We start from the raw sequence: 14,809 nt of genomic DNA, 5'->3' as shown, positions 1-14,809 counted from the left end.
TCGGGTGTAGAAGATTCTGACACAAAGAATAATGGCTTCTTAAACACCATTGTGAAGAACAAAGTAGTACAGTTTAAAAGTAATCACAGTTTAAGACAACTTTCGAGAGCTGCAGGAAATTATTAAATGTTGTTAATTTATAAAATGAGTTGTTTTCAGCATTTATTTCAGTGTGAGAAAGAATTTGCTAGTATAATTATTAGCATACTTAAGCCAAAGCTTGAAACAAAAATAGCCAGCATGTGACTCTGAGCAGAATTCACTTCTGAGTTTCATTTACAAATTAACTTCACTTTAAGCACTGGCATTTTCTCAAAATAGGAAGAAAAATTCAAGATTCAACTTCTGTTGGAAATTTCAATCACAAAGTGAAAAAAGAAGGGAGTGTCTAAGGGACAAGTCACCCTCTGTTCAGGAACCTGAGTTTGGAGTGTTAAGTTTTGCACAGAAAAAGCAGGGTGGATGGGGAGAGGTTAATGCTAGAAGTAAGATAAATAAACATTTCCTATAAAGCATTTTGGGTTTTCACAGGATTTTAAAACAGGGGAGGGCATATCAATGTATTGACTATCCACATCTTCTCGGTTTTCATTTTGAAATTAATTTCCATCATAAAATAACATTTCCACCTTTGATAATATATTCTTACAAAACAGTCTAGATATCTCATTACCATTATCTGCATAAGATATTCTTTTATTTCTATGAAATTTACTCTTACCAGCCATACTTTAATGTGGAAGAAGCCTAAAAAAAAAAAAAAGAATAAAAGCCAACACTGGAGCATAAAACACCAGCCACACACACCTTTCACTAATTATCATTGACGTGCAACAACTCTGGCCAATGCAAGTACAGTGACCAGCCGCAGATTCTGACCATATAATAACAAGCTTAAATAATCAAGGAACAGAAAAGTAATATTTGGGAATATAAGGTCTCAAATAACTAGCCTGACTGAAGGTGCTTGCAGCTAAGGAACCTGCGCGTCCTTCTTCTCAGGAAGCAGCAGATGCTCAGGCGGGAGATGCCCAGGCTTCTTCCTCGCCGGCAATGTACTGAACCTCTCAAAACCTCCTGGCAAGACGAATTAAAGCAGGTCTTCAGATCTGTAACTGAGTAGGTTTACTAAAAAAATCTGACAACGCAACCTTCAAAATTAGCACCTCTAACAACACTGCCAGGGAATAACTGCTCTAACCAATCTGCCCTTCAGTTGGCTTGGACAATCTACATTTTGAGTGGCTCTGAAGTCCCTCACCAGCAAAAGAGAAGGAGCAGGAGTTCATTCAGGAACAAAGACATCAGGGAGAAGATTAAAAAAAGCTCTCAGGGAAGCAGTGAAAGTTGGAGCTCTGGTTTCTACAAAGTGGAGCTGGAAATAAGCAAAAAACATCCCAACATTTTATTAGACAAAAGCCACAATAGGTTGTCTGGAATGAAGGAAAGAAGAAAAAAAAAAAAAAAAAAAAGAAGATAAAAAGTCTTTATTAGGGTAATATGAAATTTTTTGGGAAAAATCTAGGTGTGTATAAGAGGGAGAGACTGTATAAACATCAGTAAGTATGTCCAAAACAATCTGTGCTCTTATTAATCATAATTCTAAAATGATAAAAAGACCCTCTTTTAGAGTGAAAACAGGCGTCGCTGTCACATGCTCCATTATGGAAACGATTTATGTGGTTTCCTCTTAGCAATGTAAACCAACGCTTGAAAAGCTCCACAAATTTTACAGTTGAAAGCCCTCTTATGGCGACTACCAGACACTGCAGTGCTAATCCACGTTTAAGAACTAACAGACATACTGAAAGAGAGAGCAGTAAGGAGTTTCGCTCCAAAATAATTCAGTACATTAAAAAGCTGAAAGTTAAATAAAGCAAAGGATAGTAGCTTTAATACAGAACTGAAATTAGAGGTTGGATTTCTTTGCTCTAATGTTGGCAAGTTTCTACCAAAATTACTTGTAATATGTTGCAGAAACTATAAACACATGCTATTCACAGCAAACCCCCACTTTTTACCTCAAATCATAGGTCTATATTTGAAGCAAAATTTGGACTCCAAGCCCATGTTAATAGTGCTGAGGTAAATTTGAACCACTTGAATGTTTTTTATGACCTTTACTTATTTTAAATAAAGGTCCTCTTCAGGAAAGTTGGTAGTTATAATCTCTGATTTTTCCTAAAAAGAAAAATAAACCCTACATCTCATTCTTTGTGATTTCTAGTAGATAAAAGGCCATGGGTATCCAAGACACTGCTGCACCCATTTTTATCTGTTTTGTTTGAACAGACAATGACTTCATTTTCACCACTGATCTCATTAATGTAGACTTAATTGTATCTGCAGTATAAAAGGTACTCCATAAAAGCAATTTTTATTTCATATCACACCAGTCAAGACTTCTCAAGCTACTACTTGATATACGAACGTAATACTACATAACACTGAACTAGCTTATATTTTCATTTTTCTTTTTTACCTGTAGAAACAGTTTGTGTATCTGTTCAAAAAGACACCAGAGATGCTGATCTACACAATACACTGGTTGAGTCAGACTTTGCTAATGACCCGATTACTTCATTATTGGCCTGGTATCTCCATCAGGCCACTTTAAAGAGGAACTGGATGTGCAGTACTTCCATTTGCCAACTGGCATGTTTTCAAGGCAATCCTGGTTGAGCCATAACACATACAAACAGGAAGAAACACAAAAGAGCTTAGTAAAGAGAAACCTACCTCAAGAGCAAAGATTATATCGTGTTCTAGGGTATTTTGGTGAGTACTCACTAAAAAGAGATCTCTAATTTTAGTGCCAACAATACACAGTGAAGAAATCAACCAGACTGTGTTTGTTGCAATGCTACTTGCTGTAGAGCACAATAGCGATGATCACTTGTTAGTTCTTTTTTGAGAGGAAATTTTGAACCAGTGAGAGATGCAAACATCCAAGTGTGAATTTTGGCCTGAACTAAGCAGAATAGTAATGAATCTAGTAAAATCTACCATAAAGTAGGGTCTTCACTCCTTTTTCCTCTACAGGTTTCCAGTACTACATTTATCATACCACACAAGTATATAACAGAACATAGTGCTTTTATGATCCTGTGTCTTTAGCCTCTGTGCTGAGGGGACGCACAGATAGTGCTCATTAAAATTACACATACAGTTTATCCTTCCCTAGATTGTCCCTTGCAGTCTTCATTTAAACCCTTAAATTGATTCTTGACCCCACAACATGGGAAGAACTTTCTGGAGAGAATTCCTGGTCATAGAAGAAAATATGTCGTACTGAGGAAGATGAGGGTGCCCCAGACCCAGGACAGCACTTGGGGCAGAGAGAGAGGGCACAGCATCTTCAAGCAGGCATACCCTCAAGAGCTGAAGGTAATATGTTCTAAGTATCTACCCATATTGTAGCTACTAGTGCACACACAGAGCCCCAGTTACAAAGGACCTGAAACCTGTGCAGAGAGATCTCGCATAGCACAACTCTGTACAAGATGATCAATTGAAGATGTGCTCATGTTTCTTTTCAATCACTTTCTAATGCCAATTTTAAACCACAACATCTGAAAAAGCAATAAATATAATATAGAAAAGCTGTATAGATTTCACGCTCCTTTTTTTTTTCTTTTTTTTTTGGCTTTTTTTTTTCTTTTAACACTTAATGGTTTTGACATTTGTTTTCTGGAAACTGGATATTTAAAGCATGCAATGTTTTACGCCTGTAAAGAACAGTTGTTTGAAGTGAAAAGTGAAAAGAAAAAAAGAATCAATGACCCTGACCTGCTTGATCTAGGCCCAATTTCCCTGCATTTCAGGCATATTAAATTCCACTCCCAGCAGTTTAAAATGCCCGTTAACTCAAGTGCCATTAGATAGGGTAGACATTGGATTCTCATGGCTGTTTGACTCTTGTTGAACTGATTGCAAGATGACTACTGTTAAAACCCATGTATATTCCAATTGTTTGGAAAAAAAGTTTTACAAACAAAAGAAGAAATTTGTCTTTTTAATTCAGTCATACCCTGTAATTCCAACTCAAATGTCTTCAGTTTTATTCTACAATATACTGAACAAACATCAGTGAAATAACTCTAACAGGACCCCATCAGCATAAACTGGATTTTTTCCACATGGAATAAATATTGCTATCATTTTCCATATGGCTTTGCTTACTTTCAGTTCTAAATATGAAAACATTGTAAACAGAAACAGACATAGAAGAGTTATCGAATTGTGTTAGAGCCAAATCCTGGACACAAATATAACACCACAAGGCAAACAGGTCTGGACTCAAAATGAAATTCTGAGTCTCCAAGTGCTATAGGAAGCAGCTGCTAAACTCAAGATGCATCACTGCATTTTCATAAAAACTTAGAGTTCAGGTTTTTTGTGGTGTTGTTGGTTTTTCTTTGTGTTTTTTTTTTTTTGCTGCGTTTTGTGGGGGGTTTTAAAGTGTTCACAGAAAATTAATTTGCCATTTTGACAGCCCTAACATGTAAAGCCTGGGCAAAAGAGCAATTGTAAGCATGGAAAGGTTAATTCCCACTCCCAACTAAACAGGAACAACTATGTTCCTGAAACCGAGCCAGGCAGCTGTATTTCAAAAGGGTTCTGTTTCATTCCTAATTTGGAAACAAGAGAGACTGCTTTGTAATGTATTATTTGCATCATCCTAATAATCTAGAAACCAGATCATGTGCTAGCACATACAAGAACTTAGCCTGTAATTTGGCAGCCTAGACATGCTAAACTTTTTTATTAACAGAGCTTTGCTTCACAGGAGTAAGGTGGCAGTGAAATATTTCAAGCAAGACAAAAATTACATGTTACATGGAGGTAAGGGAAATGAAGAGTTTTGGCTTCAAACTGCTTGCTGTCTGGCTGTTCATGCTTCATGCCAAATGTGGCAATTTATAGACCAATCAGACAGCTACCTATAGCTCAGGACAAATGATTTTGGTAGATAGCTCTCAGTAAGGATGCAACTCTGATTAGATACTCAGTAACTGCAGGCGCAATTACGATGCCTCCAACTTCACTGCACTCTCCAGTTTTTACAATGCTGTTTTTACTCCGATAGGAGGATCCCCCATTTGCACAGACACTTCTTCAGAGATGTTTTTGTCATGTTTGAGAAAGCCATAAGAGGCGGGGGAGAAACTGCTCCATCTGGTATAAAGTCCTGTTTCATTTTCATCACTCTTCTATAGCTAGACAATATATGGAGGAAGGACGGAGCGGGCAGATGTCTCTGCAATCAGCTTGTTAGACACTCTATTAAAGTTATTACTGAAAGAATAATTAAATTAACTTACCAGTAGAGAAAACAAGAACCGTGTTGTTCCAAAGACCATATCTCTTCAGAGCATCAGTAAGATTCCCTACAGCTTCATCCATAAGAGTCACCATTCCTGCATAGTGGCGCCTCTTTGCATCTTTAATGGAGGAATATGGTTTCATGTATTCTTCAGGGACTTCAAGAGGTTCATGGACAGACTGAAAAGCAAGGTAGAGAAAGAGGGGCTGGGGTGGAAGGGACAGAACAGAAATTAGTTGAGCATACAGTACTAAATGCAAAACTTACTGCAGCAAAAGCAGCTGATTCATCAACAGCTGCAGGCACTGTGTTTTGATTTCTTCTATACTTCTTACTTCTAATCTCTAAGCATACAATAATAAAACTCTGATAGAGGACTTTTGCAAAGCTGTGAAAAAACATCAGGTGTATCTTTTATTCATAACACAGTTTTTAACAGTTTATTGCTATGAAACTTCTCCCAGAGTTTCCATTCTCTTTTTAGAAGAGTAAACTACATGCTAAATCATTTCTATAACTTCATTACTTGCATTCTTAAAAAAGAAATAGAGAAGGATAGCAGGCCAGGGCTATGCAGCCAAAGCTGATTCTGACAAAAGACAGGGCAAGTTTTACCGGTGCTACTTCTCACATTTAGCTCTATGCACCCTGCTGAAAACCCCAGAATTACAGCTTCAGTGCAGGACTCTCCATTAATATTTCAATATTTCACTAGTATTTTTAACCATTCTTTAGTGCTAAAGTTATCAACAACAGCTGCTGACTGTACCTTCTCAGTTTTATGATTGGCTATAAGATCTATAGCTCTTTCTGTGAATAAATTAGTAGAGTACGTGTTTTTAAATCCAGTAGCAACTTCTTCTCCATCTCGGAAGTCCAGCGCACAGCGCGTTATGTTCTTTGCTTTGATGAGGACACAACGATCATGAGAATAATAATCCTCACTCCCCAGAAGATAGCCTAGAACAGGAGAAGATGTCAAATAAGCGGGCCAATATAATGTCATATAAACAGATGGGAAGTGGGGGAAGTAAAAAATAAATGTCAAAACTTCAGTTGTTTTGAGCTGAAACACTCATCCAACATTTAGTTATTTGCAGCGACATCCCTTGACAGGTCTAAGTAGCTCAACATTTAATACTTTATAGACTTTTTATTGCTAATGGAGGTAGCAATTTCAAAACACATGAAACATTTTGAAAGCAGTTCAATGACTTTATATTCACAACATGATATAAAATACATTAGCATTAAACTAAAGTGCTGATAGCAAAGGCAGTGACTTATCCATGTACTACTCTGAGTTTTAGCTGGTATGATTTCGTATATCTGTATTTCCATATAAGACTTTTCTCTCTATTAGAAAGTTTGGATTTAAAAAAAAATATTCAAAACCATCCAAGTATGAAGCATTTCCTATGTCAGCTGTAAAGCAACTTCTGAACCACTGCTGACACCAACTGGTGAAAAAAAGAGACACGATTATTTAAAGATACCCAAAAGAAACAAACTATGCAAAACTTACACAGCTATAGATTTGGTCCTATCAAGGGATATCTTAAGCACTAAGTGCCTTTACTTTTTATCAACTAGAAAAAAACCTCTTCAAATTTTTTTTTGAATTTCAGTAATTGTTACTTTGGAAATTAGACTTCAGATTTATCCCCCAATACCATGAAAAAAAAAAAAAAAAAAAAGACAAACCTGCAAAAATATATTCTTAAGTTCTGCAAAATTAAATGAAAACAGGGGAAAAAAGCTCAAAATGGAGGAACTCCACTTGCCTTTTTATTCAATAGCTTGATATACAGTTACCTGTCAAAAAAAGTATTTACAGAAAGAAGGAAGTACTGTTTTAAAAACAATATAAACTTTAACAAGTTTTAGGAGGAAAAACATGGCTTTTGTTTCAATGTAAAAGGAGAGGTTTTGTGGACAGACTGTCTACGTCGAGGTACTCAGAGCTGCATGTTGCATTTTTCCACTTTGAGTGCCCAGTGCAGGAGACGCCACATCAAGGTTGCTAAAGAATCAAATGCCCCTTAATTGCTATCAACACCTACTGACATTACATGAACATTATAGGATATTAAACTGCTACATTCTCTGAAAAACAATGTCATGCTGGGCACTCCAATGACCATGCCCAGAGCCAGCCTCTGTTAAGGCCCCTGCATTAAGAGCTTACTCAGTCCCAGGGCAAGATTTCACAGTATCACAGTATGTATCACAGTATCAGAGTATGTTTGGGATTGGAAGGGACCTCAAAAGATCATCTAGTCCACTCCCCCTGCTGGAGCAGGAACACCTAGGTGAGGTCACACAGGAACATGTCCAGGCAGGTTTTGAATGTCTCCAGAGAAGGAGACTCCACAACCTCCCTGGGCAGCCTGTTCCAGTGTCTGTCACCCTCACTGAGAAGAAGTTTTTTCTCAAATTTAAGTGGAACCTCTTGTGTTCCAGCTTGATCCCATTAACCCTTGTTCTATCATTGTTTGCCACCGAGAAGAGCCTGGCTCCATCCTCGTGGCACTCACCCTTTACATATTTATAAACATTAATAAGGTCACCCCTCAGTCTCCTCTTCTCCAAACTAAAGAGACCCAGCTCCCTCAGCCTTTCCTCATACGGGAGATGCTCCACTCCTTTAATCATCTTCGTTGCCCTGTGCTGGACCCTCTCCAGCAGTTCCCTGTCCTTCTTGAACTGAGGGGCCCAAAACTGGATACAATATTCCAGATGGGGTCTCACCAGGGCGGAGTAGAGGGGAAGGAGGGCCTCTCTCGATCTACTAACCACCCCCCTTCTAATACACCCCAGGATGCCATTGGCCTTCCTGGCCACAAGGGCACAGTGCTGGCTCATTGTCATCCTGTTATCCACCAGAACCCCCAGGTCCCTTTCCCCTACACTGCTCTCTACTATTTCTTAAAGATCATCTAGTTCCAACTCCCTGCCATGGGCAGTGACACCTTCCACTAGACCAGGTTGCTCAAAACCCCATCCAACCTGGCCTTGAACACTTCCAGGGATGGGCCATCCACAGCTGCTCTGGGCAGGCTGTGCCAGTGCCTCACACCTTCATTGTGAAGACTTTCTTCCTTATAATAATCTAAATCTACCCTCTTTCAGTTTAAAGCCATTACCATTTGTCCTGTCACTACATGCCCCTGTAAAAAGACCGTTTAAAGCTTTCCTGTAGGCCCGTTTTAGGTACTGAAAGGCCACAACAAAGTGTCCCCAGAGCCTTCTCTTCTACAGGCTGGACAATCCCAACCGTCTCAGCCTCTGCTTATAGGAGAGGTGCTCTTATCTGTGCCATAAAAAAGGCTCCTGCAAAGGGATGAGATATGAGATAAATGCATACACATTTAAGCAAAGAGCCATTATATTACAATCCATATATATTAGCTTAATTCAGTTGTGAAACCATGGCAACAAACTCCCTGACTAGTCAAAAGAGACACAATCTAAGGGAGTGGTTCTTCCCACCTGATGTCTGGATCAGCACTGTGTATAATGAGCACATCGCACAGCCAGGCTCTTCATTTACGTACCTAGAGTTAAATAAGGAACATGGACTTCAGCGTTTCTCTGTCTCTTACTTTCTCAGCTGTAGAAGTGACCAGCAGTACTATCAACAGCTTGCAATGCTATTTTGAAGAACTGTTTTGAAATTCGCCATTCAACGGAAGTGTCTTAAAAACAACCAGGTGGAGATGGACAACTTTGTATTTGGTACCACACACAAGATGTCTTGCAGGCAGCCTGACTCACATAACATCTGCGGCACTTGCGCAAAACTAATAAACATCCAATCAATTATGGGACATGAGCCTTTGTGAGGAAGAATAAACAATGCATAGCTACAAGCTACTTTGTAAATACACTCGGACAGTCTAATTCTGGCATTATTTTTTAATCTGAGGATTTGACTTCATAACTTGTGAGTTCCTGCAACAGACCTCTTGGCTACTGTTTTGTGGAGCCTCTCACACCATTTTCCTTGCCACAGGCTCTGGGAAACCAGTGCTACTCTCTTCACAAAGCAGGAACACAGTGTGGTATGATGTCTGTTTCTCTCTTTAAAATACCAGCTTTTAGAAGTGTAACATTATTTGCAGAGCAAGCAATGTCTACTGTTTGATCCGACACAAAATGTTCAGATTAAGGACACTGATAAAAACAAACCAATCACTACATCTTAAATCTTTTAAACATCATGGAACCAAATTAAATGCACATCATAGGAGAGAAATACTTTATTTGGAGCCAGACAATAACTATTTTCTTCACTAAGTTGTAAGGTTTGGGCACGCATTTAAGGCACTATCTTATTTTAAGCAGTTATACTTTGGAAACATGCATGCCCATGTATTGATTTACTTATACACTAATAGTAAATCTGCTGTTCTTAGAAGAATCAGGCAGTTTCTCAGAATTTTTAACACTGCATTTGTTGCCCATGTTAAATTTAACCATTACCAAAGTAAGTGTCGAATCCTCTGCGGGTGGGAAGGCATTCTTTTTTGTACATCCCCAAATGCCACTTCCCCACCATGTGCGTAACGTATCCAGCCTCTTGAAGAAGCTCTGGGAGGAGTTTCTCATCCAGTGGCAGACAGCTGGGCTGGCACGGCCAGATTATCTGGTGTTGTAAACCCGTGTGGATCTAGCAAAGAAAGGAAGGACGCGAGATTAGTTACAACACAGTAGCGCATTCCCATAGGTTACTTTATAAGCAGGGTCAAAAAGAAACAAAGCTACACCAGAGGCTGGCATTAGTTCTAGGGTCTCCTGTCCTCATCGATGTAGCACCAAGGAACACGAGGAAGCAGCAGGGGGAGAGACAGAATATGGAGAAAGACAAGGAAGTAGCACAACAAGGGATTACAAGACCTTCTCAGGCATAAATCGAGTGCAATAAAAAAATGTAAAGCCTTTTGAACTTTCATCTAAAAATCTAACAGGTAACCATTACCATTATGGTCTCCTTGAAGGCTTGGGATGACATCTCAACACAGAGTGACAGATTTTTAATAGGATGTAGATGGGCAAAAAGGCTCATGGCAGGTGAAGCTACAAAGCTTTTGCCTGTGTCAGAGAACAGTCACTAGAGGAAAGGGTGGCAAAGACATTTTTTGCATTATTCTTCTAAATGCGCATCATATACAGAGAATCACACAGAATCACAGAGTGTTAGGGAATGGAAAGGACCTCAACGATCATCCAGTCCAATCCCCCCGCCATAGCAGGAACGCCTAGATGAGGTTACACAGCAATGTGTCCAGGCGACTTTTGAATGTCTCCAGAGAAGGAGACTCCACAACCTCCCTGGGCAGCCTGTTCCAGTGTCTGTCACCCTCACTGTGAAGAAGTTTCTTCTCAAATTTAAGTGGAACCTCCTGTGTTACAGTTTCTATCCATAGCCTCTTGTTCTATCATGGGTTGTCACCAAGAAGAGCCTGGCTTCATCCTTCTGACACTCACTCTTTACATATTTATAAACATTAATGAGGTCACCCCTCAGACTCCTCCAAGCTAAAGAGCCTCAGCTCCCTCAGCCTTTCCTAATACGGGAGATGCGCCACTCCCTTCATCATCTTTGTTGCCCTGCGCTGGACTCTCTCCAGCAGTTCCCTGTCCTCCTTGAACTGAGCGGCCCAGAACTGGACACAATATTTCAGGTGTGGTCTCACCAGGGCAGAGTAGAGGGGAAGGAGAACCTCCCTGGACCTACTAACCACCCCCTTTTAATACAGCCCAGGATGCCATTGGCCTTCCTGGCCACAAGGGCACAGCACTGGCTCATGGTCATCCTGCTGTCCACCAGGACCTCGAGGTCCCTTCTCCCTACACTGCTCTCTAACAGGCCGTTCCCCAACTTATACTGGAACCTTATACTGGGGGTGTTCCTGCCCAGATGCAAGACTCCGCACTTGCCCTTGTTGTATTTGATTAAATTTCTCCCCGCCCAACTCTCCAGCCTGTCCAGGTCTCTGGGTGGCAGCACAGCCTTCTGGTCTGTCAGCCACTCCTTCCAGCTTGGTGTCAGCAGCAAACTTGCTGACAGTGCACTCTATTCTCTCATCCAAGTCGTTGATGAATATGTTGAATAGTACTGGTCCCAATACTGACCCACTCCACTCCACAGGCCTGCAACTAGATTCTGCCCCATTGACCACAACTCTCTGGCTTCTTTCCTTCAGCCAGTTCCCAGTCCACCTCACTACCTGATCATCCAGACCACACTTCCTCAGTTTAGCTGTGAGGATGCTATGGGAGACTGTGTCAAATGCTTTACTGAAATAAAGGTAGACCAATATCACACATTTATATACTTATTTACATATTTTAAATGAGTGTGCACACTTTTACAAAAAAAGGATTTGGATACCAAAGTTAACACAAGTTTTAGACACTGCCAAATCTGACCTCTAACAGTTCCACATTTCCAGTCTTAACAAGTGGTTTATTTTGTATCTCTTTACATAAGCATGACCCATCATGATACTCCGAGTATTACACTTTGCTTGATGCAAGAAATCTTGTCAGTGCAGTAAGTGTACTATAAGTTGACTTTTGTAAACTCCCCTATCTGCTCCAGGAAAAAAACAGAACAGAACAAAACAAAAAAACAAACACACACTACCCTAAACTAAGGCCAGCAAACATACACACACAAGTATAAATATCTTATTTACCAAATATTTCCACCACTTCAGCAACACTTTGAACTCACTTTTAAACCAAATAAGCCTTGATCTTAGGCAGGTGGGTAAGTAGACTCTCATGAAGGGCCTACTAGTTCCTAACTTTATTTCAAAGAGCAGCTGGATTTTTTTTTAAACATAGCTTTACAAAAAGATTATTGATGTAGTGAAAGACACAAGCTAGCAAAGCATTGTAATTTTTCTTTAGAAAGAAAGCAAAAGAAGAGGAAAATGACAGTAATAAAAATCTGTATTTTTCATAAGCGAACACTTTTGCACTTATTTCTTTATGGACTGCAAGATGACTATCAAAATTCCAAGTCCAAATAGGATCAGATTTAGGTTACCTTTTCAAATCTTACTTACATAAAAGGGTTTAAAGAGTTGGTTCAAAAAAAAAAAAAAAAAAAAAAGGCAATTGCATCTTTCTATTCTTTATTATTGACTTTTGGAGTTTCTAGGAACAGATGTTGCTTGGAAGCAAGAGTAGTTATCACCTAGAACAACTTAATGTGACAAGAGATAACATCCACTAATACAGGATGACATTTATTTTCATTCTCATTTGACAAATCATCATGGTTAACATGCATGTGCAGGACTTTCTGAGAGAGAGGGGAAATTTCTGTAATATACTTAATATACTTAACCCTTTGTGAGTTTCTCTTTTCTATCTGTGCTGTATTCTTCCTCCCACCCTCCCCCCACCTCACTTTTGCTAAAGTTGCAATAGAAAGAAGGGAAAGCGGGCATTATAGCATTATGGTAAAGTCCAATTCTTACACCTGTGCAACCAAAAAAATAAGGGAAAAATAATGACTAGGACTTCGAAGCAGCTAGACACCCTGACTGTGGGTCAGTCTGTGCACTCCATCAATGGGTGCATAAATGTCTACACCTATGTTACCACATAATGGAGAACTTACTAACAGGATGCATTTAAACACTGCATTGGAAAACAGGCTGCATAAACTGAGTACATAGCGCTTATCCACTTCTGGCTGCATCTCACCTGTATGGGTGCTTAGTTCAGAAGTACATAACAGAAGGTGACTACAACAAGAATATTTTTCACAATACACCTCCATGCCTATTAATACAACTGAAGCATAGAGAGCACCTCAGCTTTTCTGAAGCACAACTTGCACTAAACCCGTGCTCAGTTTATTGCTGAGCTAGAAAGCCAAAAGTAAGTGAATTAAGTTTTGTCTGCATATAAACACATCTTGTATTCATACAATAGGTTCCTCCCAAGCGCATCTTTGCATGAGATAGAAGGCCAAACAACACACAGTACTGCTGAAAACAAGCAGCTGAGAAACACCCCACCAGCCACCTGCCGACACCCCGCGAAGGAAGGCGGGGAGGAGCGGGTGGGTTGGAGGGACAGAGGAAGGGACGGAGAGAGGGAGGAAAGGAGGAAGCTCCAGCGCCATCCCCGCGGGCACGGCCGCTCTGGGGCGACAACCCCGTCACTGAGAGTCGCCGGGCGTCCCGCTCCCCTCGCCCTACCTGGTAGCGGCCGCTGAGGAGCTGGCTGCGGGAGGGGGTGCAGAGCGGCTGCGTGTAGTACCGCTCCAGCCGCACGCCGCCCGCCCCCAGCTCGTCCAGCCGCGGCGTGCGGATGGCGGAGCCGTGCCAGCCCACGTCGCCCCAGCCCAGGTCGTCGGCCAGCACCAGCACCAAGTGCGGGGCGGGCGGCCGCGCCGCCGCCAGCCGGGTCAGGCAGAGGGACAGCCAGAGGAGCAGGCACAGCGCCGGCCGCACGCCCGCCCGCCGCGCCATCCCCGCCAGCAGGAACTGGGCCGCGGGGACCGCCCCGGGGACGGGCCACGGCGGCGGCAGCGCCAGGCTCCTCCCGCCGAGCGGGCCGGGCTGCGGGGCGTTACGGCCCGGCTGGGCTGCGACCGCCGCCCGTCCCGCTGCCCTGCGGTGCAGCTCGGTCCGAGCTTGCGCGGAGATGAGAACGGCGAGGGTTCGGAGCTCCCGCCGTGGGTGAAAGCGGTGCAGCTGTAGGCCGAGTAGTGTATGAAATGAGTCCAAAAAAAGTGCGATCGTAAAGCTGTTCCCGGTGTTAGCAGTGATGCTGGGGTTCATCTTTCAATTCCCGTATGAAACATCCGTTTTAAGCCACGGCGCCTTTCCTAGGGGAACCAGGGAACCTCTTGCCTTTCAAGTCAGCTGTGTTTCCAAGGACCTCAATACAACTGCTTAAGTCGAGGACACAGTGTATTCTGATATAAGTAACAGGACTGTTATTTCTGTCTTCCTATGTGACACCATGGCAGCTCACCCAGTTTATTTTATGCATAAGCAAAGTGAGGCAGCTGCAAAACAGCCATGGCCTTGTTGCTTGCCAGCCTGGGAAAGACAAATTGCCACTGCCACTGCAGAAGCAGCTGAGCTGTGCGAGACGGCAATCGTGCCTGTAGGAGAAAAGTACATGGCCTGTTCTCCTGCCATCATCAGCTGCTGCTGTCGTCCCCTCCCCTGCCCACCGCTTCTACAAAGTCATGAGCATCACAGTGCTTTTTTGTCCTAATTTTGTTTGTACAGGTCAAAAGTCTCAGTCTAGCTCTGGCTGTAAGAAGGTGCTTGTGACCGTTATTGAATAGGAAGGAAGTGAAGCAACTTAGAAACAGAAATAACAGGGCTGTTTCTTCAAACTGTGTCATCTAAAGCAATATTTTAAGCGACCACTACCTTAGTTATAATCTTGATGAATATCTAAGACTGTGAAAGGACAGAAATAGCTGTCATCTCCAATTGC

At 41.5% G+C, this 14,809-nt stretch overlaps 1 protein-coding gene across 1 annotated transcript in view; it reads right to left on the bottom strand.

The window, feature by feature from the left end:
• The window catches only part of ARSB (arylsulfatase B), a 68,344-nt gene extending 54,193 nt beyond the window's left edge, over positions 1–14,151 (bottom strand). The window contains exons 1-4 of the mRNA XM_082074896.1: positions 13,552–14,151; positions 9,812–9,998; positions 6,096–6,286; positions 5,325–5,532 (exon numbers count right to left, since the gene is read on the bottom strand). Coding sequence (XP_081931022.1) covers positions 5,325–5,532; positions 6,096–6,286; positions 9,812–9,998; positions 13,552–14,136 — 1,171 coding nt within the window. The 5' untranslated portion in view covers positions 14,137–14,151. The remainder of the gene's footprint in view (positions 1–5,324; positions 5,533–6,095; positions 6,287–9,811; positions 9,999–13,551) is intronic.
• Between the last annotated feature and the right edge of the window lie 658 nt (positions 14,152–14,809).

Source organism: Streptopelia decaocto (assembly GCF_964273445.1).
Source record: "Streptopelia decaocto genome assembly, chromosome: Z".
Taxonomy (NCBI): Eukaryota; Metazoa; Chordata; class Aves; order Columbiformes; family Columbidae; genus Streptopelia; species Streptopelia decaocto.
Note: the sequence above shows the minus strand (reverse complement) of the source record. Positions and strands in the feature narration are given on the sequence as shown.